Source organism: Daldinia decipiens (genome assembly GCF_022478715.1).
Source record: "Daldinia decipiens strain CBS 113046 unplaced genomic scaffold F4813scaffold_58, whole genome shotgun sequence".
Taxonomy (NCBI): Eukaryota; Fungi; Ascomycota; class Sordariomycetes; order Xylariales; family Hypoxylaceae; genus Daldinia; species Daldinia decipiens.
The window spans coordinates 123,106-142,951 of NW_026054601.1; the positions used below are offsets into that span (position 1 = coordinate 123,106).

General features: G+C 47.6%; 6 protein-coding genes across 6 annotated transcripts; 4 read left to right on the forward strand and 2 right to left on the reverse strand.

Annotated features, from left to right (window-relative positions):
* Positions 1–396: 396 nt before the first annotated feature.
* On the forward strand, positions 397–2,581 carry F4813DRAFT_376736 (glucosidase II beta subunit-like protein-domain-containing protein). Its single transcript, XM_049245158.1, has 2 exons — positions 397–699; positions 859–2,581. The coding sequence occupies exons 1-2, from the start codon at positions 595–597 to the stop codon at positions 2,233–2,235; spliced, it is 1,482 nt and encodes a 493-aa protein (XP_049094822.1). The 5' UTR covers positions 397–594; the 3' UTR covers positions 2,236–2,581.
* A 3,441-nt stretch (positions 2,582–6,022) lies between these two features.
* Positions 6,023–9,477, forward strand: F4813DRAFT_400558 (uncharacterized protein; the record flags this gene model as incomplete). Its single annotated transcript, XM_049248282.1, has 1 exon — positions 6,023–9,477. The coding sequence occupies one exon, from the start codon at positions 6,023–6,025 to the stop codon at positions 8,975–8,977; it is 2,955 nt and encodes a 984-aa protein (XP_049094823.1). The 3' UTR covers positions 8,978–9,477.
* A 475-nt stretch (positions 9,478–9,952) lies between these two features.
* On the forward strand, positions 9,953–11,212 carry F4813DRAFT_394309 (DNA glycosylase; the record flags this gene model as incomplete). The annotated part of the gene is made up of 1 exon (XM_049247543.1): positions 9,953–11,212. The coding sequence occupies one exon, from the start codon at positions 9,953–9,955 to the stop codon at positions 11,210–11,212; it is 1,260 nt and encodes a 419-aa protein (XP_049094824.1).
* Positions 11,213–12,464: 1,252 nt separating this feature from the next.
* F4813DRAFT_400560 (fungal-specific transcription factor domain-containing protein) lies at positions 12,465–15,803 on the forward strand (the record flags this gene model as incomplete). Its single annotated transcript, XM_049248283.1, has 4 exons — positions 12,465–15,461; positions 15,492–15,502; positions 15,539–15,609; positions 15,640–15,803. Exons 1-4 carry the CDS (start codon positions 12,897–12,899, stop codon positions 15,801–15,803), a joined length of 2,811 nt encoding a protein of 936 aa, XP_049094825.1. The 5' UTR covers positions 12,465–12,896.
* Positions 15,804–16,192: 389 nt separating this feature from the next.
* Positions 16,193–17,619, reverse strand: F4813DRAFT_394311 (Batten's disease protein Cln3; the record flags this gene model as incomplete). Its single annotated transcript, XM_049247544.1, has 2 exons — positions 16,193–17,427; positions 17,481–17,619. 2 exons carry the CDS (start codon positions 17,617–17,619, stop codon positions 16,193–16,195), a joined length of 1,374 nt encoding a protein of 457 aa, XP_049094826.1.
* A 212-nt stretch (positions 17,620–17,831) lies between these two features.
* On the reverse strand, positions 17,832–19,685 carry F4813DRAFT_289698 (AAT-domain-containing protein). Its single transcript, XM_049240606.1, has 2 exons — positions 19,143–19,685; positions 17,832–19,078 (listed from the first exon to the last, which is right to left on the reverse strand). Exons 1-2 carry the CDS (start codon positions 19,176–19,178, stop codon positions 18,044–18,046), a joined length of 1,071 nt encoding a protein of 356 aa, XP_049094827.1. The 5' UTR covers positions 19,179–19,685; the 3' UTR covers positions 17,832–18,043.
* Positions 19,686–19,846: the final 161 nt, after the last annotated feature.

Sequence of the window (19,846 nt, forward strand, 5' to 3'; positions counted from 1 at the left end):
CAGCCTTTTATAACAATATACCTTTGCATACGGCTTGAATGGCTTCTTCGAGGGCTTTTAATTAGTTAAATAAATAAAAGTAAAAGTGTAAAAAAGTTTTTTTAAAAATACATCGAATTTATATTAAAAAGTGTAGAGCCCTGGTAAAACCCTGTTGTATGATTGGTTAATTCATCCTTGTTGTTACCGGGGTGCGGTATCTAAGGGGGTGCCGTATCCCCCCCCTCCGACTTAATAGTAATGTAACACAGACTCGCTAGCTGCCGACCAGCTTGTTTCAAGAAAACAAACCAAGGATGTACGGCAAATCATCGGGTCATGCAGCAATTACCTTATGGGTAACCTTATGTAAGATGGACATTATGTAAGTTATCGTTATCGTTATCGTTATCGGCTTTTGCAGATCAGATAATGCCATCTTCCATCGGCCACCTTGTCATTATGTACGTAACCCGAAGCGCAGCCGCCGGCGCATCTACGATTACTACAATTACCCATACCCATACCAATACAACACCACGTATACAACTTCAACGAAGACTTACAACTACAGTGATTGTGTCCATGTAATATATCCCCAGACAAAGCGGCATAATGTGCCGTCAAAACTTGCTACTCCTCTTAGGCGGCTTGCTGGGGTTAAGCCAGGCTCGCCAGCCAGGATTCAGCATCCACCACGATCTTCTAGCATATCCTCAGGTATGTTACATGTCTATACACATAGTCATATATACAGATATATGCAGATATAATACACACACATATATATAAATGCCTACCTACATAGGTAGGTAGACATGGTCGTAGTCTACCCTCTCGGCTACCACCACCGTATCTAACTAATACGTACGTCGCCAGTTCGAGGTAGTCTTTTCCGAATCATATATATCAGAAATCGATGCGCAGGCCTTAGTTGAAAGGGCTAGCCCCTCTCCCGCCAGCTATGACACCAACTTGCCAGGCCAGAACGATATCATATCTAATATACAACCTGCTAAGGATGGGGCCGACGTTGATAGCAGTATCGGTGACGGCGATCGAAATCTCGCCGAATTCTATGAGATCATGACCGCTCCTCCCCATCGCTACCTATGCGCCATACCGGTTATTGAATCTCCTCCCGCACCTAATAAGACAGCCACTGAGCTAGCCAAGGCCGAGGAGGCCCGCGAACTCGCAAGAGCTTCGGCTCACGGTTGGGATCTTATCAACGGCCTTGACGGTAACTGTCTTTACTATATGTCTGGTTGGTGGAGCTACAGTTTTTGTTACGGTCGCGACGTCGTGCAATTTCATGCGCTTCCCGCCAGTGTCAAGAGCGGCCCCCCCATGAGAGATCCCAATACTGCAGAATACGTCCTTGGAAGAGTTCCTGCTCCGCACTCCACTACACGCTCTTCGCGCCGCGGACAACCTGCACCCGCGGGTGACAAGGGGCAGGCTGCTACTACGGTACCACCGAATACAGAACTCCAGATCAAGGGCGACCAGCGGTATTTGGTTCAGAAAATGGCGGACGGCACTATATGTGATCTGACTGGTCGAGAACGGACGATCGAAATACAATACCATTGCAGTCCAGGCAGCACCCAAGACCGTATTGGTTGGATCAAAGAGGTAACAACATGCGCATACCTTATGGTAGTTCATACCCCTCGTCTATGCGTAGACATTGCTTTCCAGCCACCCAAGGAGGAGAAGGCGAATATTATTAGCTGTCGCACCATCGTGTCGCAAGCAGAGGAGGCAGATTGGCATACGCAAAAGACGCTAGAAGCGCAGTCGGCTATGGTAGGCCAAGCCAAAGGAGAGGCGAAAGCTCCCATCACGATTGGTGGAATCGTGGTTGGAGGGCGACAGATGCTCGGACGAGGTGAGGACGGAAAAGCTGCACACCAGCTAGCTCCTCCGCGAAACTTCCGAAGTTCGAACATCCCTTCTTTGGTCGAGGTGGTGGCCAAGGGGGCCAGCAAAGAGGAAGGTAGTAAGGTCGAAATACTCACTGACGAGGAACTAGCCAAGCTAGATCTCAATCCCGAGATGATTGAGGAACTGAGGAAAGAGTTGCAAAAGCTAGCAGGAGATAGGGGCTGGAAACTCGAGGTTGTCGAAGTTCCAGGAGACGGCCGGGAGATTCACAGTGTGGTTGATTCCGACGAAATCAAGAAATCCGATGATGATGACGAAAACAAGGAAGCAGGAAGCGAAGAGAAATTTTTCAAGGAGGAGTTGTAAAATACAGGTTATTGGCATAGCAAATGGCGTTACGTAGGTAGGATTAATTATGTTCATCTTCAGCATCCCGAAACAAGACTGTCGACCACACGAGATAATGTCCTTGATCCTTACCGGTCACGTTATGGTAGTCGTATTGATGTCTCTTGGGTTGCACCACATCTCAGATTCGTTATCTACCCCTAACGGGAACACAAATACATCATTCACGGCAGACTAGCAATACACACTGATTTGTGACACGACTAATACTTGATACTCACCGATCCTGTTACCCTCAAGACAAGTCTGCCGAGACCAAGTGGGACTCTGCCAGCACGGAGAGGTAAGTAGGCTAATGGCATCATCCATCAGCTTCTATGTCCCTACTAATAGCTGGTGTGCTGCCTATTCGGATGATTTAAGTGGCACAATACATAGATATAACGTAGAGGAGGTAACGATATCGCGAGGTCAAATAAAAAGATTACGTGAAAACAGGTGGTCGTAGCTTATGTTGAATACTACGTGTTAGCTGAAAACAATCCTCTCGTCGAATTTGCAGTGTTTCGTTAGAAACTTTGGAGTTTGAAAGTATGGCGGACTGGCATATATCACATAGTTAAGCTTTAAGCCTATGATCCCGCTCATTCAGGGTCAGAGTGGCTAGATTAAGGTATATATAGAAATATACTTCTCGATTCAGTTGCTCGATCTACTCGTCACTTGATAATTCGAACGAGTAGGAAGCTTCTTCGTAGGATTTCGCCATCATGCTATCACATTAACGAAATATCTGAGCATATATAATTGGCAATCTAACTAATTTGTGATAAGGCTATAATATACCATACCTTATAAGACATGCGGCCGGTATTAGGTAGTAGTTAACTCTAGACCTGTCTAGCTGATACCAGGATAGCGTCAATCGTTGGATACTTCTCCATTGCTATCGAATCCCCCAAAACGTGTAGCATTTTCCCGGAATATGACGAAGGGCTTCGAAGGCCAAGCGAAGTCTTACTATTATAGTTATCGGTAGACTTCTAGCCAATAGATGTGCTGTGGGTGTAGGGACAGGATATTAATTCACGCAGCCGGAAATCATATCAACGATCCATCATCTTAGCTTGATTTAATGATGGCATATCAATATTCACGATATGCTCTCGTCATGCCGCATACATCACCAATAGGATACATCAAGAATGGGTAGAAATCTTGCGGGCAGATTGCCACGTCGCCCCTATAAGCTTTGTAATACCCTTCTGCGACCAATACGCCTGATGGTGGGAGTATTGGAGCTTGCATGCTATTTGTTATTAGCTTGATAGCTGGGCCACGTAATTTTTGACGCTGAGGATTGGATATATAGGTACCTAAGCTAAAGGTTGATTGATCGAGTTTGAGCTACCAGGTATGCTATTGGTGTTTAGGTCATCCCTTATCCCTTCATTACTCTTGGATGCCAATCTTTATATTCATGTCCTTTTACATTCTAGCTCGAAGAGTAACTCGTAATTCTTAATAATTATGGAGAGCGAGCGAAACCGAATTTGATTGACGAATTATCCTTGGGGAGTCTATGCTATCACGACCTGTCTAGTACGGGCAAAGAGAGCTAGAGCTCGTTAGGCAGGCAGGTAGTGTGTAGATTTAGTATAGAGAAATTTACCAGGCTCATTTATGGGCAGGTTACTGATAAGGAGATTTTAAGGAGAAGTGTAACACGATCACATTTACATCTAACTTACGATGATGATACCGAGACTGTGACAACTTAAGGGTCCCGCTAATGACGACATCTGGAATTAGAATACAATACAAGTCCCACTAGGTGGACTTTTATCTCCAGTATGTATGTACATAATAGATAGGGTCAAGGCTCGCGCCATCGTGGGGAAGTGCATCGAATGGATACCTAGGTGATCTGTAGAATGGGCAATGGGTTCCTTTACGATCTACCGAAACTTGAGGTCATAATATACTTCGCGATCTTTTACCGTACCGACACAAGTTTATATAAAAATAAAAAATAAAGGTTACTATGTAGGCAAAGGCTCCTCTCCACATCCTTGCTTTTACATAAAGTACCTAGGCTACCTATCATACATGGTATTCATGTCTTCTTAGTTCTTACAAACGTGAGGCGCTCGGCACAGGGGCTCCGAACAGTGATGCTCCAATGGTGTTGAACGTCACATCACTGTGGGAAAGAAATAAATAAAAAAGCCCACTGTAACTGTCGGAAACGATCACTTTTAAACTACCCTGTACGAACCCTGTGAGAATGTTTTGCTTCGACCAATCATAGTCTTTCCCAGCATTATGGAAGCCAGGTTTACTGAGTACATACCTAGTCCCGGCTCACGGCGGGCTGTAACCAAACCCTAACCAGGGTTTTTAACTAGGGTTAAGTTAATTGGTTAGAATATCAAAATCGGCATGCCTTCCCAGCATTTCCAGCAGTTCCAGTCAGCCTAGCATAACCGTCAGCTGCTAATATTTGAGCTAGCCCCTTGTTCCTAGCATAACCTCTAAACTGGCCTTAGCCACTTGCAGTAATGATAACCCTTGATATGCAGGTTCCCCTGAGACACATGCATTAGCTTGAAGAGATCCCGACGCGAAGGGACCAAACGGGGGACTTAGATGCATGGGAACTACTCTTACGTTAGGTACGGAGATGAAGCAGGAGTACATAGCTATCGATAGCTTTTAGAGAAGAAATTAGTGCATGTTCTCTCTGATTTCTTTTTCTACCTAATTCCCATGATCCATCCTAATCGTCGTGAACTTCGTCACACACCCCTTTGAAAAATCCTCATCCCATAATCGCCCGGGTGATAGAAATTGTGTGCCTTCTTTATCTCTATTACCCCGGATACCTTGTGAGAGTTTTGACCGGCCTTTTATTTAATTTAATTCATTCTCATTGTTTTCTTGGGCATCAATTCTATTCTTATTGGTTCTTCTAGTTAACGAGTCAACTATGCGCATATTTCCCTAAGACACAACAACCTCTTATCTCGATATACATAGTCTTCCTTCTACTGGTGTGACAACAAATCTCGAGTTCTCAGCCTCTTTGAAATACCTTTGTAAACGCAGTTTTTTATGGGTAAACGGTCGCATTCATAAGCTGTGGTTCTAGGTTGAAGCAGCTTTATTATTTCAAGCTCTCTTGCAGCTGAAAATCATCTTCTACACTGCGCAGTTGTGGAGCAACAGCAATTCAACGGTTATTATTAGCATAACAAAAACATTGGTAGAGATTTAGATCTACTAATTACTTGCGAATTGCGAACCACAAATAGCCAACGGCCGACCTGCCAACAATAGAACGGTCCTAGCAAACCTGGTTATAACTTATAACTTATAAGTTGTCGCATTACATACCCACCTACCTACGCATTAAGACGCTCAAGCCACTGAGCTGCTCGACCGCTGATGACGCCTCTTATCCTAGGCCATTGAGCGCCTCGATTTTTCCGTACATCGTATGAAGTACATCATCTATCGTACTGTACATTATTCAAAGTTCCATCTCGATATCGAATCTTTTACAATTCCTTAAACAGACAAATACCGTGCTTCAATCCCCACCTTCGACCCCATATCTTACGAATCGACTCGCCTCGTCATTACATGAATCGCTACTTTATACTTCTAATTTTGCTTGTTCTTTTCCCACGCGATCGAACGAGGTTATTCCAAACGATAGGGTCGCCAATTGTTTTCGTCGCCCTCACTACCACCAGACCTTCCTTAGCAAAGAGTACGTGACAACATTGTAATATTGTTCGTTATGGATGGTAGCGGAAGTCAGAAGGAATCACGCGAGCGGTTGTACCCTCGCGCACCTTCACGAGCTAGTAGTGCCAGCACCGCGAACACCCAGATGACGTCTAAAAGTGCAAACAGCACCTCTTCGTACCCCCGGGAAGCTTCCTATACAGGTTCGCATCCGATACATAAATATCACCATAGCAGAAGCTCAATAGGTACTCGGCCTATGTCACGATTATCCAGGGAATCTAGCAATGAGCTACGGGAACCGACAGCGTCTGCCTCTACTTTTCTGCAAGAAAGGTTACAGCGGGAGAGAAACGAAAGACATGCAAGCAAACCAAGCACCGACTTGAGCGCTTCTACCGGCGACATCCGGGATAGAGATGTGCAGAGCTCACCTATTAAGAGGAGCGCTACCTCTGTGGGACGACGGCAGTGGTCGGACAATAGCGACGAATTGGCCAAAGATGCAGGGATGGGGGCAAGGCACATGGAACAGGTACGAAATTTTCATAATAACATGCGCTTTTCTAGCAAGTTAAACTTGGCAGCTGACTTAAATGGGAAGACCCTGTCAACATTGCATAAACAGAATTTCGATCTCAAGCTGGAGCTATACCATCGACGAGAGAAGCAGACAGCGTTAGAAGAGAGAGTTGAGAAACTTGAGTCTCAACACGGAGAGATGATAGAGCTTCATGAAGACATTATCCGCGAGCTGGACATGAAGGATGACGCCCTCGCCGAGGCCGTCACACTAATAGTAGAACTAGAAACTCGGATTGACGAGTTGGTTCGAGAAAGAGAAATGGTTAGACGAGTCGAGGCGGACGGCTCGTACCGCCATTCTTCACCGGATCAACCTAATATTGAATCTGCCACGACCGTTACGCCCCCCGTAGCTACTGTCCCCAAGGTGGTAAACCTCGGCGTGCCGCGTTTGACTGCGCATGTGAATAGCCTCGGGCGAGTACCCAGTTTCCTCTCCGAGCACAGCCAACAAACTGAGAATTTGCGCAACGCGGTCTTAAGAGGACGAACTAGTGCAATGCATATGCGAAAAATTTCCGAGTCGAGTGCTGATCCTAGCGAGATTAATCGTATGGCTAGTCCTAATCTCAGCGTACTCAGCGAAAGTTCCTTTGTTAGCATATACGGCGCTAAGGATACAAGCGACAGGGTAGGGTTACAGCCACCGGCAGATGTGGTAGGAATGGATGGTAGCTATTGTGACCGTTCCCCGACGCCAACGATGAAGATTGATGACCAGAGTCGAGGCGATCAAAAGAGCGCAATTTCAAGTCAGATGCTTTCGGGCTCACCTGGTACACCAGGCGGAGGCGTTAGATTATCGACTCGTACGCGGCCTACGAACAATGTTATCAGCCTGACTTCACCCTTACAGGAGATTGAGCGACTTGACAAGCAAATGATGGTCGGCAACGATATTTCTAGACAACCTATGCCCAACCGCAGTCGAGGTACTGCAACCCCGACTCTCGCGAAGCCCTCTACAAATCCACCCCAGCAGGGCAAGACTAAACAGGAGAAGCGAGAGGCTTTAGAAAAGGTCCTAACCAACTATCCTACATATAGGGACTTCTCAAACCCTCATGCCTTTCCACCCACCCCTGATACCGTCTCGTCATCAACGCTTCGAAACCAGCAGAATTTCACCGGCTCTCAAGATAGTCTTACGAAGCAAACAAGAGGTGTCCCTGAAAATGGTATCATGTCTGTTTACGATAGAATTGGGGCTTTCGGTAGAGAACTTCCTTACTTGCCGTCTTCGAATCAGCATCGACCGACCACAGTGCTCGCCAGTCGTAGGCAAATGCCAATGCCTACCATTAACACGAATACGTTCTCTGACCTTACCCAGCTTGCAAGATCTCTTCCACCACGACCTCACTCGTCAGCTGAAACAACAAGCTCCCGTGCTAGGGCTGCTAGTTTAGGGTCGGATTCAGACTCGGACGGTGGCGCAGATGCCCGTTCCGAAACTGATAACTTTGATTACTGGATGAGGGAGAGCATGAAGCCGAACAAATATCAAACAGGCTCGTCAGAACAGCGCGGAAGCGGTCGTTCTGCATCTCCTGATCTCTTCTCTTTCCCTGCCGACGCGAGAGGCTGGGAAACAGACGTTATCTTTGGAGCTCTAAAAGGTAGTGGTTATCTTGGTTCACCGGTGTCGGCGTTGAAACGTGACCCTATCGATGAAATGGCCAGCTCATTGCAAACATCGCAAACAGAAATATTTGAGCCCTCAGTGATGGGATCTGCACCTCCTACTCCTGATCGACGATCGAGTTTGCATGCTCGCACTGGCAGCACTAGCGCAATGCCTTTAGCTGGCGGGATGTTTAAGAAGCATCCTGCTATGGGTCTGGCTACGGCGTGGATAGACGGGAGAGGTAGGAGTGGTAGTATAGACTCTGCTGCACCCGCGTCATCCACCAGAGCACAGTCCCAACAACAAGGAGTAACGACGCCTGGAAAGCGAAATCATTACCCTCCAATTTCTGGACAGTCTAAGGGACGGGGGTTAGGTCTTAACTCGTTCTTCAGAAAATCCGGCTCTGATAACTTCAGCGCCCCGTCTACCGCGTCCGAGGCAACTTTCTCTCTTCCAACTCCGGCTCAGTTATCGGCAATACCACCAGCGATGAGGTCTGTAAAGCCTTCAGGAAGAAACAGCGTCCCACCAACGCCGACTATGCCCTGGCACGCCCCGGGCATTGTTGAAGACGATCTTCAGAGCGCGACACCTCCCCCAATCATGCGTAGCCGCGGTATGTCGCTCCTTTCAGGAACTAGCAGTACACCGCAGCAACAAGCCCTCGAGATATCGCGTCCAAACACACCAACGACGGTGGTTCAAGCGACGGCTACCGGAGCACAGGGAGGCGGTAAGAGGAAATGGTTGGGTCTCGGGAGAATAGGAAACTCAAAAACGAAGATGGGCTGAGAATACCCTTTATGTGAGAGTTGTGACGCTAACGAGACCCCGGGATAGAAGTCAACACCAATAGGTCAGTGCAAACTGGAGCATTGGGTTTGGAACATAATCGAAGTAATAGAAACTATGTTGGTATACCGAGTTTGCAGAAACACGGGATATCGCTTCTCGCATTCTCTATACTGTAGCATTCATGTAAGAGTATTATGAATGAGTATTGAGTGTAATGAAATTTGTAAGGCGTTATGGCATAAATAAAAGAAAAGGAGGGAGGGTATTTGGAATCCTATGTAGGAACTTCGAGGTACTAGTTAGTAGAGAAGACGGGTCAGGCCTGTCCATGAGGATACCCAGGGAACGATGGACAGGAAACAGGAGATGGTAATGAGAGTACCTCGTATGGGATGAGTGTAATTATTATATTATTATTGTGAATTGATGCCTACGACTGCGACTACATGTTTACCTCCTAGGTACATTTACCTAGACTTTCAGTAGCAAAGGAAATGTTTGTAAGGCTTCATGAAAATGAGAATGAGAATAAGTGGTAGGGGTACGGTACCGTCATCCGCCGCGGTCTGAGCTCAACCAGTAAGATCAGCCTGTAAGCAACGCCGCTGGTCTAGCCTAGGGGTACGAATTATTGACGTACATACTGTGATAATTATGTATAAGAAAAAGGGGTCCTTGGGTTACTAGGGTTATCTTTGACATCATCTCCCGCGACTCAAGTACCACGTACCTAGGTACTCAGCTGTCTCATTTCGCAAAACATTACAGTTTCAATCGTACAATTCATTTTTATTTGTCACTTTCACTTTACTTGAACGGATGTTCATATAACATAACGAACGTTATAACCAAATTTGAACGGCTAAGGCGGAAAAGGAATAAGAGACTACGGCTTGCATCGGACTACTGTTTAACTGCCCTATAGACTTTTAGGTACCTCATCATTGCTACGTTACCCGAAGCTCCGCTATCATGGCCAAGGCCGCCGTCAAATCCGAAGCGGATAGCGTAGTAGAACATCCCACCCTCCGACGCAGCACGAGGAATACCAGTAAGAAAGGCGGAGATGTGCCAATCAAACAAGAAGATCTACCTGCGAGCGTAACAACGTCTGCATCGGCCCGGCAAAGAAAGAGAGTCAGGCCGAAAGACGAGGATGAGGATGAGGATGAGACAAGTGAAGCTAAGCCCTTGACAAAGAAGAAAAAAACTACATCATCTTTATCCAACTTTGCTACACGGGTCAAGGCCGAACCATCTAGCCCGGGAAAAGAGGTCGTGGGTAGAGGAAAGGAAGGAAAAAGTCAAGAGAGTAGAGGGAATAAAGGAGCCGACCTCCGGGCGAAGAAACTAAAATCCTACGCGCAATTCGCCAATAAGTCGCCATACCCGGACTTCCCGCGGCCGACACCAGAGGAGTGTCAGCGCGCCTACGATGTTCTTGCAAAGGTGCACGGGGAGCGGAAGCGGCCCGAGAAGATATTAAGCGCGCCAGCCGACAGGGCCGGTTGTGGCGATGCGCCGTCAGTTCTCGATGCGCTGGTGCGCACCATCCTATCGCAGAACACAAGTAACAAGAATAGCACGCGCGCCAAGCTAGACATGGACGAGGTATACGGCAGCGGGGATTCCGAGGAGCGCTGGGCTGCGATCGCAGCTGGCGGTCCTGAGAAACTCGAGAAGGCTATTGCTAGAGGTGGTCTGGGAGGCGTTAAAAGCCGCGTCATCGTAGAGATTCTGGACCAGGTTAAGCAACGTTACGGCAAGTACTCGCTAGACCACCTGCTGCGACTCGAGGCTGGAGGAGATGACGAGGAGGCTATGCGCGAACTTATCTCGTTCCGTGGCGTAGGGCCTAAGACTGCGAGCTGCGTGCTGCTCTTCTGCGTGGGGCGCGCCAGCTTCGCCGTCGACACGCACGTTCACCGGCTGACCGGCATGATGGGATGGCGGCCTGCATCGGCGTCTCGCGACGAGGCGTTTGCGCATCTCGATGCGAGGGTGCCTGACGCGCTCAAGTACGGCTTGCACGTTCTGCTTATCGAACACGGGCGCGCGTGTCCTGAGTGCAAGGCTGGTGGGAAGAGGTTGGGTCGGTGCGAGCTTAGAAGGGCGTTTGGACGTAAAGGTGGCGACGGAGGGGCCGAGGAGGAAAAGGAGGGGATGGTCCGGATTAAGGACAGCATCAGTGACGATGATGATGATGGAAACGAGGCGAGGATGAGTAAGTGAGGTGGTAGGGCTCTCGATGTTGTCGATTAGGTCAGTGATAATTAAACTGTATATTCGTTTCTAAAACTACCTTTGGTTCAAATATTAATCGTACTGAATAGACTATGCATCATTCCATGTTTAAATCACCTTCCTCGAGAAGACTCAAGATACTATGGGTAGGTAGGTAAGTACCTGTTATTATGTTTGGTCTAGTTAGGAAGACAAAACCGGCTGGCCCTAGACAAGCATCTGTGATGGGACAACTGTTCAACCAGGTTCGAATAATGATTTCTCTGCTCTATCTTGTTATCTCCTAACCTAGGGCGGCATCCTGCAGGCTTCTGCGGAACTTGACATTAGCATTGGCATTGGCAACTAGGTTACTGTATTTATATAGCACCTCCGCATTGACCTTAGCATGTGATGTCTCTGGCACCCTACGATTCTGATCTACGATTCCGTAACCTCAGCGGTCGAAGCTGTACGGTCATCTGCCTATCTACATTAAAGCAGCACCGTGCATGCGTAGAACTCTACGTCCTGTCTCGCTAATACCCTAGTATGCGCGGCCGCTAGCGGGCTACGCAAATCTCGGATGAGCATATTTCACTTGCTCCTGACTCTAACGTACATTCAAGGTGGGAAAGAGTCCGGATTCTTTTGGAGAAAAAGCACCCCCATGTTTTTGGATATGATAAGTGTTACTGTCTCAGAGCCGTTTGCCAATAAGCTGACCAAGTGAGAATATAGCAAAAGATAGTAGATCCTCACCATTTCTTACAAGGCTACCTGAAAAATAAAACAAATGTTTTTTTTAAAAGCATAGTTGGTATCTATCTTGCAAAGGACTGCTAAAATATAAGTTCAGGGCACGTAATTTTCGTCGCCTACGATAAATATACGACGGGAAGAACTTTGTTTAGACGCTATTCCGAAATCCCGGGATTCATATAGGCTACTAACCTAACCTAGTAGAAGAGCGTACGACCCCGTATTTGAAAGTACAGCTCGGAGAGCAACGGGGCTGGGGACTAGGGGGGGGAGAAGGAAGTACCCCAAGTCTCCCGGGCAAGATGTGACTCTGTATATTTAGCAAAAGGGGGCGATTAGCAACCTGAAGAAGACTCAAAAGGAAGAGGCTTGGCCCCTACCTAGGTTAGGTACCTAAGGCAAATGGGCCAGGTCAGATCTACATATCAGATCTAATTCTCCACTCGGCGCACGAGATTCCTAACGTTACCTTATTATATAGTATAATAAATCTTGTTCAGATCCTCACTGTTGGGTTCCAACTATTAAACTTTATCGGACGCACCAATTACATGGAATCAATAGCAAGGCAATCCGAGGATTCTGGTCTCATTCGTGGGGCGTGCACTTTACGCGAGCCTGGAGCGGCACGCGTCATGGTGATAGAGTCAACGGCCGGTAGTGATGTAATCATGACTCTCATAGCCTCTACTTGCATCTGCCGAAGTTCTTCTCCCGAGAAATTGCAGTTCAAGTGATATTCATTCTTCTTTTTGCCGAATCTTGTAGAGACTAGCATATATTCATATTGTTAGGCTGATTTGCGGGAATAGTTAGTTCTAATTGCCTTATTCTTCACCAGCATTCCACTCCAACTACATACCTAACATATCGCTTCCTCTTAGAAGCGTAATGTAGCTAGAACACCATACTATTAAGCCTTATCTTGTATATGGATCTGCCCGAAAATACCCAACAGTCTGATGGCTTGGCACGCTCAGGAAAATCATCATGGACGCCAGATCTTCCCCATCATTTCCTCCAACCCGGCCCCGGGGTTGACCCCACCGTACCGGGATTCGGTCCTGGGCTGCCGCTGCTCGGGCAACATGATGGTTTGAGCCATCTTGCTTCCGCGGCAGCTATCTCCGACCCATACAGCATGCTTCCTGGAACATCGCCGCTGGGTCCGTCGCCGCTAACTCAAGCTGGGCCGTCTGCATTTATAGCTAATGAAAATACCGCGCTCGGAACGTCTACGGAAAACGCTGAGCGAAGGGAGCAGCTAAGAGCTAGGCGTCGCGTTCCGAATTCCCAGCGGAAGAGAACCCAAGTCAGCTGCGACGCCTGTAAAACGCGAAGATGCAAGTGTGTGCGTCTAAAAGCAGCTCCGGGATCCGATGATGATATGGCGAAAACCGGTGGCCAGCCTCCTTGTAAGTTGTGTGTCGAAACAGGAATCTCGTGCGTGACATCTTTGCCACGGAAGCAACGGGTCTACGGTAGCGTTGAGAATCTAGACAAGAGATACCGGGCCCTGGAGGCCTTGGTTTCGGGCATATTTCCGGAACTAAACCCCAGAGCCTCTGCGGAAGAACTGGTGATCTTTGGGCAGGAGAGGGCGATAGCCATGCCAGATTTTGGCGAGTCGCCTGACCAATCTCAATCTCAGCCTCAATTTCAGTCGGTAGAGCATCATATAAAACCAGTCACACCTCAAACTCATAGATATGGCTCAGTCGTAGGGGAGGGAATCGGAAGCTCAAATTTGATCATGGCAGGGACCGATGACGAAAAGACTATATTGCCGCCGTCCTATCTCATGAGATTCGCGCCAACGAGGACTCCACAGCTCTCGCCTGATTCTACGGATAGTGTTGCAGACCCCAGCGCCAAGATTACCGGTTTGATATCGGATGCCACCGGTCGACCGCACTACATAGGGCCGTGTGGGAGTCTTGCCTTCTTTGGCAAAATGCGCGAGCTATTTGTGCAACGCTTTTCTGAGGCGGGCATCGTAGGTGGATCTGAGGGAGCAATCCGTGGTTTTGCGAGTGGTAAAAAACGGCTCTTTCACAACAACCCGTTGGCAGCTTCGCTAGGTGGAATTGGTGATCGTGGGCGAGCGGCTGCGTCTCCCCCAAGACGAGATAGTTCTAGTTCACCTAGCCAAATCCTAGACCATCTTGATGGCGACTCTCCTCCTCAAATATGCGAGCACATGCTCAGGGAACATCCAAACGACCCTGAATTTTGGAGGTATCGTAAACGAGTCTCCGAACTTGAATTGCCCCCTAAAGAGCGAGCAGACGCCTGCGTCGATGCCTTTTTCCAATGCGTTCATCCGAATTTCACCTTGTTCCATCGGCTTACTCACCAAACCGCCTATGAGAAGATGTGGCGTTGTTGGGACGCGCATAGAGGAAAAAAGCCCAAGATCTATGTCAAAGAAACTTCTGTATCCGTTGGATGGCTGTGTTGTCTGTATATGATACTTATCCTAGGATCTCGATCCCTTCCGCAGACTGCCGAGTCGCTCGACTTCCAACGGAAATGGTTTTCAAAAGTCGAAGAGCTCCCACCGCTCCTTAGTACTTCGAGCCTCCCGAACGTACGTGCATATATGCTCCTTTCGCTATACTATCACAATACCAACGACCGAACCGGCGCTTGGACGTTTCACGGTGCGGCCTGTCGATTAGCTATAGCGCTTGGGATGCACCGCGAGAGTTCTTCGGGATTGTTCGATCCGGTAGAGAGGCAGCTTCGAAAGCTAGCTTGGTGGACGTTGTACGGCTACGAACAATTTCTATGCTGTTCATTGGGGCGTCCTAGTGCCATCGACGATAGAGAAATGGATGTCGGAATTCCAAATGATGACTATCTCGACGCAAACCTCCTCCCTCCTCGGTATATCGAGCATTCGGCTCGGTTGGATATGCTGCTGGCTGCCGTCCGGCGCGGGATATTCGATCCAGGATTTGTCCCGGGGAAGATGTATGCCCGAGCCTTGGAGTTCCTAGAGACAGTCTCAGGTTGGGAAGATACACTGCCGAGAGGACTCAAACCCTTGGCGTACGAGGGCGGCTCCGACGGGAACGATAACCAGTGGCGGAGTGCTATATTACTTAACGTTCGGTATCATCACACACTCTGCTTCTTGACGCGTCCGTTCCTTTTTGAGACGATTGAATCTGTGAACGGGGGAAGCCCCCTCGGACCTGACGCGTGCAAGATAAGAGCATTATGCAAAGTCTGTCTGACTGGGGCGATGCGCTGTGGGAACTTGATCATCGACTTATGGCGCGCAGGTCACATAAACGGGGCTACATGGATAGATATATACTATGCATACATGTCTAGTCTAGATATCTCGTTGGCATTGCTTTCCCCAGATTCGTTATACCAAGATGAAGACCAACTAGAAATCGCCAAGCCAGAGCTCATACAAAGCTATGCAGTAGAAGAAATGAGGGACGTTGTAAGGCAGCTATGCGAGGTCATGTCGACGATCGAGGTATGCGGAACAAACGCTCGGTTTGCAAAGGCAGCGTTTGAGTTTGCAATTGCCCTCGGAATTATTCCTGAGGAGAGTCTTCTCTCCTTAGGTCTGTCACTCCTAGAGCTGAAGGCGAGGGAGCGAGATAAGGGACCTAGTGAGGAGAGTTTACTTCCTAAAGCAAGAGAGGATCAAGAATCTACCCACGATAAAAAACAAGGAGTCGATGGTGATAGAGTTGACCAAGGCATGACCGGAATATCTAGCTATTATCCCGCAGGTGCCATGAACTTAGATTTCCAAGGCAACTTGAGTTACCCCTTAGATGATGCGATGGGCGATGTGCAATGGGACATGTGAGTCGATACCGAATAACGCAACACTACCTTACTTTACTTCGGAGTTTTCTAACGCGCTGATTTTGAACTTATCAGGATACTTCAGCCTTCGCAATGGAACGGAGCTGCTTTGAACATGGATATGGACTGGGTCTGGCAGTGTCCGAACCAAAGCTGGCATGGTAATATCTACGGAAACTAGTGAATCCCCAGTGAAACCCTTCATTACCCTCTTACGGGTTGTGTCGGATAAGCTGGCGCTTCCTAGAATTAATAAAAAAAACCTTTGGACGCAATATTCCTGCAATTACGGTGGCAAAAAACATCATAGCACAGTCAGCTTCATAGCCAACAAAGTATGTGGAATCGTCGAATTAAAGTCTTGCGTGTCTCTTTATTTTCCTTGAGTTTCTAGCCGACATGAATCTTCTTACACCAGTCTCTCCCATGCTGAACCTGCCAACTACAAAGCCACCCTTCCATGGCCATGCTAATAAAACTGGCAATGCAGATACCAGCGCTATCGCTAACACTAGTTGCCCCGAGACTAAACTCTCGCTCAGAAGTTGGCACATTTTGCATGATTTCAGCAAACGTGTTCACATATACCGCCCCGCCTAGTAGGCCTTCCCAGAATATGACGATGAAAATCACGTAGACGCTAGGGATAAAAGGCAGCAACGCGTGTAGCGTCAACAGCACTAGGTTACCGATCTGGAGGAAAGAAGGGAGATATAGGTGCCGGATACGAAAGAACGCAATCGACGAGCGTGATATGAATACGCCCAGCTGGTACAAGAATCCGTACATGGGATAGAAATCTCGGTACTCCTTAAAGGGCGTTGATTTTAAAGGGAATAGTAAGGTCGGAGAGACGCCCTGGTTTATAGTGTATTCTGCAACATAGACCAATAACAGCGGCATCATGTAGGGATAGAATAAAGATCTAGCGCGTCGAATGTTGGACTTCAGCTTAGATAAAGCATCTATGCCGTCGGTGGAAAGATCAGCAGATATAATTGCCGACTCGGGGGCGAGAAGGCTAGAAGTAGCATTGATACTTGACAAGTCATCCTCGACATCATCTTGCCTTACGTCTCGATGTAGTACTGCCTGATAGCCCCTCGCCCCCTTGCCCTGACGGAGGGGTTCCTTTGGTAATATTAGGAAGAAGCTGATCAACATAATTGCCGGCAAGAATGCCGAAGCCAACAGACTGTCCTTAACAGAAAAGCCAATCCAGTCAGTGAACATGACGTATAATCCAGAACCAATAAGACCAGCTCCACCAGTGCCACTCCCCCAAGCAGCCAGACTCATGTGTCCGTAAAAATGGGTCAGGCCAAGGAAGCTCAGCTCTCCCGCGCCACTCGACAAGCTTGCTAATATTACTCCAGCCATCTTGACCCCGACAGATTTATCTGGTGGTGTAAGGGCGATCATGAACATGCCGAGGGACGAGGTGACGACGAAGACGATTATACGTAGCCAATATGGGACCTTGTGAATGAAGTACGGCGCGATCAATTTAGTGAGGAACGAAGGGAGGACATCGGCGAGCAAGACAAGTCCTTTGGGCACGTCGGATCCGACAAGGTCTTGGGCGGCAGAGAGGATAATTACGTATAAAACATTGTTGATCAAACCTTGAATACGTTAGTGAGATGCAGATGCGATTATAAGGAAGAGAATAACAAACCAAAGAGCCAGAACGCAGTCAACACCGACGTGTCGGCGTTCTGGAAGATGGAGGCAAGTCGAGCCCGGTAAAGGGCCCAAGACGATGATGGCGAGCCAGGCATAGGTAAGAGACCTGAAGACGCGGGCGAGCGACTCATCGTGGAGATGTCGTGGATATTTAAGATACGCTATAGCGCGCAACTACTTGCCTGGTGTAATCGCGTAGGAAATAGCTACATGCTGGGTAAGACCGAGCTTGTCGATGAGAGTCAGCCGTCAAGATTGTCGTCTGTTACATGTGGGTTGATAAGAATGAAATGACGAAGACTCCCTATGACGAGAATACGAGGATTATGCAGATAGGTCCCTGCTATCGATAGCACACGGCTTATTCAATATGTACGTGCATCTTACGTCCCTGGAGGGGGAGACGACGCTAAAATACCTACGTACGTATTGTACATTTCTTAAAAGAACATGCACTGCTTACCCCCTGGGCATACATAGTAGTATATTAAGTTAGACACTTTACCCAGGAAAACAATCTATCTGAATAGGTACCTAGGTAGATACAGTAAAGGTTCAGCCATCTACAAATCTCAGAAACCGTCGTTCGCTGTACTCGGTAGGTCTCCCAACCGTGACCTGAGCGTACTTGCTTGTTAAATCCATGACAATCGTGAACAGAGTCTGAGCCTTGGAATTGGCCTCCTGTTTCCTATTGATAGAAGCTGGGTAATCCTTAGTATCCTTGAAAATTTCAAAGATTGCATCAAGAGTCGGCTCGGATATTGTAGTAGCGAGCTCTCGGATGCGGGATAGACGCCAAGGGGAGTCTTCTAGCCAGAACGGTTCGTCGATGCCTGACTTATCTAGAAGAAGATGGTTCGTATGGCATACCCGCCCGTTGTCATCCATCGGTAATTCCTTCACCCAACGGCTTGTACACTCGAGGCCCACCGAGCCTGTCGCATCTCCTACCAAGATGTGCCCACCTCCAGCGACGCCAGAAGATTTGATCAATTTCACTGCTTCTTCTCGAGATCCTGATTCTAGTACGGCGCGAAGGGCGAAATGTATAGGTAACTTGGATCGATCAAGACCGTGGCAGCGAATTGCATTCAAGCAGCAACCAACACCCTTCGAATTAAGTCCTATTTTCCCTACAATACCAGCTTCGGTCACCATAGCGATATCCGGGATTTCTGTATCTGGATGTGATATGTAGCATATTATGAGGTTTGGTCCCTGTTCTATCCGCCAGTCCCAGTTCTGACCAATGAAGGATTTCGACCTGGCTAACCAACCTAAGCTCGTACAGCCATCGTTGGGGATATCTGTTATCCCGTTGGATTTATCAGAGAAGAGACCGAAAGTTATCTCGGACCGTATATTCAACGCTAGAATATCCAGAAACGGTATATGCGCCCCGTCGGCAATGCCGCCAATTTCCTCGAGATACCGTGCTGCGATCTTCTTCAGGATATCATGATACTTTGACGCTTCTTGTACGACTTCTTCCCAGGTCATCGAACAAGCCTCCCAAAACAGCTGCTTATAGAAATTGATAGACCCTGATATCTTCTCCTTGGCTAGCTGACCATGGGTGAACCCAATCTAGTAAGATTTTAGCGTAGTCTATCGAGGAGGATGGGCTACTGGTTCCTTTCAGAGATATTACCTCGTAAGGGGTTCCGCTGCACCGGATTTCGAGCATCTTGTTATTTAATAGTGATGAGAACCCGGCGAGTTCATGCGCCTCGTCTTTAGGTGGCGTAGAGGGGAAGGTTGCTAAATATAAGGGGATTTTTCCATGCTTCTCCGCACGAAAGACACCAAAGCTACGAACCTGGATGTGTTGCAATACTCCCCTTGCATGATGACAAACACCCCATCGAGTACTATACCCTCCTAGAGTTCTATTCGCACATGTAGCATGACATGCATACCTAGTGAGTAGCGAGAACGTACCTGCGTATTAGGTAGTGTATACTATCACTTGATGGAGACTTGAAGGCCTAGGAATATAGCTATTTGTAGTTTAATGGAACTCGACCTTAAATCTTTAGTGCAATTCTAATCTTAGCAACAGCATCTACAGAGGGTATAGAGTGTATAGGGTAATCTAGGTATGTACCTAACCTACATAGGTAGAGGTACATATGTAGGTACATAATTATGAATATATTCGTACTTTAGGTAAGCAGGCTAAATGGAAGTGTACCTATGTATAAGTGAGGTGTTGGACAGAGGTCCATACCTATAAACACAATATTGTAGGTACCCAGGTTAGGTATTGTACCTTAAACAGTGCACACACTAATGTAATATTACGTAGGTGGCGCATATGTAAAGCCCCCGCCAAGGTTTATACATTAGGCAGTA

Excerpts from the sequence above, each read along its gene's own strand:
- F4813DRAFT_376736 (XM_049245158.1), top strand. The coding sequence starts at position 595 with ATGTGCCGTCAAAACTTGCTACTCCTCTTAGGCGGCTTGCTGGGGTTA. Across the intron at positions 700-858 it reads ATCTTCTAGCATATCCTCAG|TTCGAGGTAGTCTTTTCCGA; the intron begins GTATGTTACATG and ends GTACGTCGCCAG.
- F4813DRAFT_289698 (XM_049240606.1), bottom strand. The coding sequence starts at position 19,178 with ATGCTCGAAATCCGGTGCAGCGGAACCCCTTACGAG. Across the intron at positions 19,079-19,142 it reads GCAGCGGAACCCCTTACGAG|ATTGGGTTCACCCATGGTCA; the intron begins GTAATATCTCTG and ends AAATCTTACTAG.